Source organism: Scardinius erythrophthalmus (assembly GCF_964197995.2).
Source record: "Scardinius erythrophthalmus genome assembly, chromosome: 24".
NCBI classification, from domain to species: domain Eukaryota; kingdom Metazoa; phylum Chordata; class Actinopteri; order Cypriniformes; family Leuciscidae; genus Scardinius; species Scardinius erythrophthalmus.
In genome coordinates, this window is record NC_138244.1 from 14,559,889 (window position 1) to 14,561,760 (window position 1,872).

Sequence of the window (1,872 nt, forward strand, 5' to 3'; positions counted from 1 at the left end):
ACTCTATTAAATCCTATTCTTATCTGGACGCTGCCAAACTAAAACCTTTTAACAAAAATGTAAAAAAAAAAAAAATCAACTAATTGTGCAGAGTGTATGGATCACATCCAATTTATTTATTTTGAGTTATTTTATTTATTTATTTAGCTTTACTTTCGTAGAAACTTTCTCAATTATTTGAATAATCCTTTACTTGTATAGGCTATCTTAAAGTTTTATGGCAAAAAGTGGTCTTTAAAATCATTTTTATTGTCTTTTTATCAAAAACATAATCACATTTTCCATATTATGCAAATGTAGAAGTAGGCAACTGATCCACATACGATTTTACAAAACAAGTTTGCACTTTAATGCACAAAACAGCAGATTAACATTAAATATGACAGTATCACATGTTTACATCACAAATATTTGAAGAACAATTTCTTTACAACTTTGCGTCAGTGTCTTCAGTCTCTTCACTTAAAAAAATATTAATATAAATAAAATTGTAGTTATTTATGATATATAATGCATATGGATTCCCTCAATCTCATGACAATCCATTCCGGAATGTGTGTTTTTCATCACAAACACTTTAACAAGAAAAAGTTGCAGAGAGCTCCGCGCGGACAATCGCACATCTTTCCGATTCGCGAGCCTTTTCTGATCGCGCACTGCTCCCCCAAATCACACTAGCAAGAGAAAACAGGAGAGATCATGTTACTTTTGCCATAACAGCATTTGAGTCACTGCGTAAAAGCGCACTCGGTAAAGACTTGGATACACGTAGTGGATCATACAATAATAGGAATTTTCATCTAACAAATACTGTTTATTGATAAACAAATCGATGTTTTATTAAATGATGAACATATATAAACACAGCCAAGACAATATCCATGCAACAGTACCAATGTTGCGCAATATGACCAATGTCGCCAGCACAATCAACACGCACTTATACGCAATGTTAAAATGTATAATATAAATATACCATGGGAACTTGACCAAATTTCTTCTCCCAAGGTGGAATTCGTTTCGTCTGCAGCTTTTCCAGAACTTCTTGCAGAGCCCCGAGCTGGTTTGACAAAACAAGTTTCTATTCAGTCCCTTCAGTCAAATCTCTTTAAAAACATGGCAATATAATATTTCACATTAAAAAACTATTAAAAGTTGTGGCACTTTTGTGTAAATAGACGATGCTGTCTAAGTTAAGCTTTCTATTGCGCAATAAAAAGATGAATTACTCACAAGCTGTTTTTCACTTGTCAGGTTTGGGTCTTTGGGGTAAAAGTCTCTGATGGCTCTCGTGTCCAGTTCCACCTCTATCTCCGGCTCAGATTCGTTCGCTCTGGCTCCGGTCAACAAGCAGAGCAGCAGCGCGCACACAGCCATGCGCGTCCTCAGACTGGAGCTCTCCATGGTCCTGAATGGAGAGAGCTTTGGCACTTGAGCGAGCAACGTCGTCGTACGTCTCTGTTAAAAGTTTTGGCGCAAATAAACCATCTCGACAGCCTTGCACCCTTTTATGTGCTCCAAAGTGCATGCATTTATGTGATCTGTTGTCGCCCCGCCTTTATCATTGATTTCGTTCGCACGTAAGCGCGATCATTCATTGCGTAAATGCGCTGGAGACAAGTCGTCAAATGCGTTAATGTTGCCCCCGGAATGTTATGTTTTCAACTTCACTATAAGGACACATCCGTCTATGTGTTTTGACTCAGTGGTGAGGAGCAGATGAAAATACTGCAGGCGCTGAGGATTGTATAAGCGCAGCTTTTGAACATTTTTGGACATGCAGCTATTAAAGACTGATTGCATAAGACTTTGTATGAATATTTATATACATGTCCATTCAAATGTATTATCTATCTATCTATCTATCTATCT

At 37.1% G+C, this 1,872-nt stretch overlaps 1 protein-coding gene across 1 annotated transcript; it reads right to left on the reverse strand.

Moving 5' to 3' along the window:
* Window positions 1-566: 566 nt before the first annotated feature.
* On the reverse strand, window positions 567-1,404 carry cart2 (cocaine- and amphetamine-regulated transcript 2; the record flags this gene model as incomplete). The annotated part of the gene is made up of 3 exons (XM_081355930.1): window positions 567-674; window positions 977-1,060; window positions 1,234-1,404. The coding sequence occupies 3 exons, from the start codon at window positions 1,402-1,404 to the stop codon at window positions 567-569; spliced, it is 363 nt and encodes a 120-aa protein (XP_081212056.1).
* Between the last annotated feature and the right edge of the window lie 468 nt (window positions 1,405-1,872).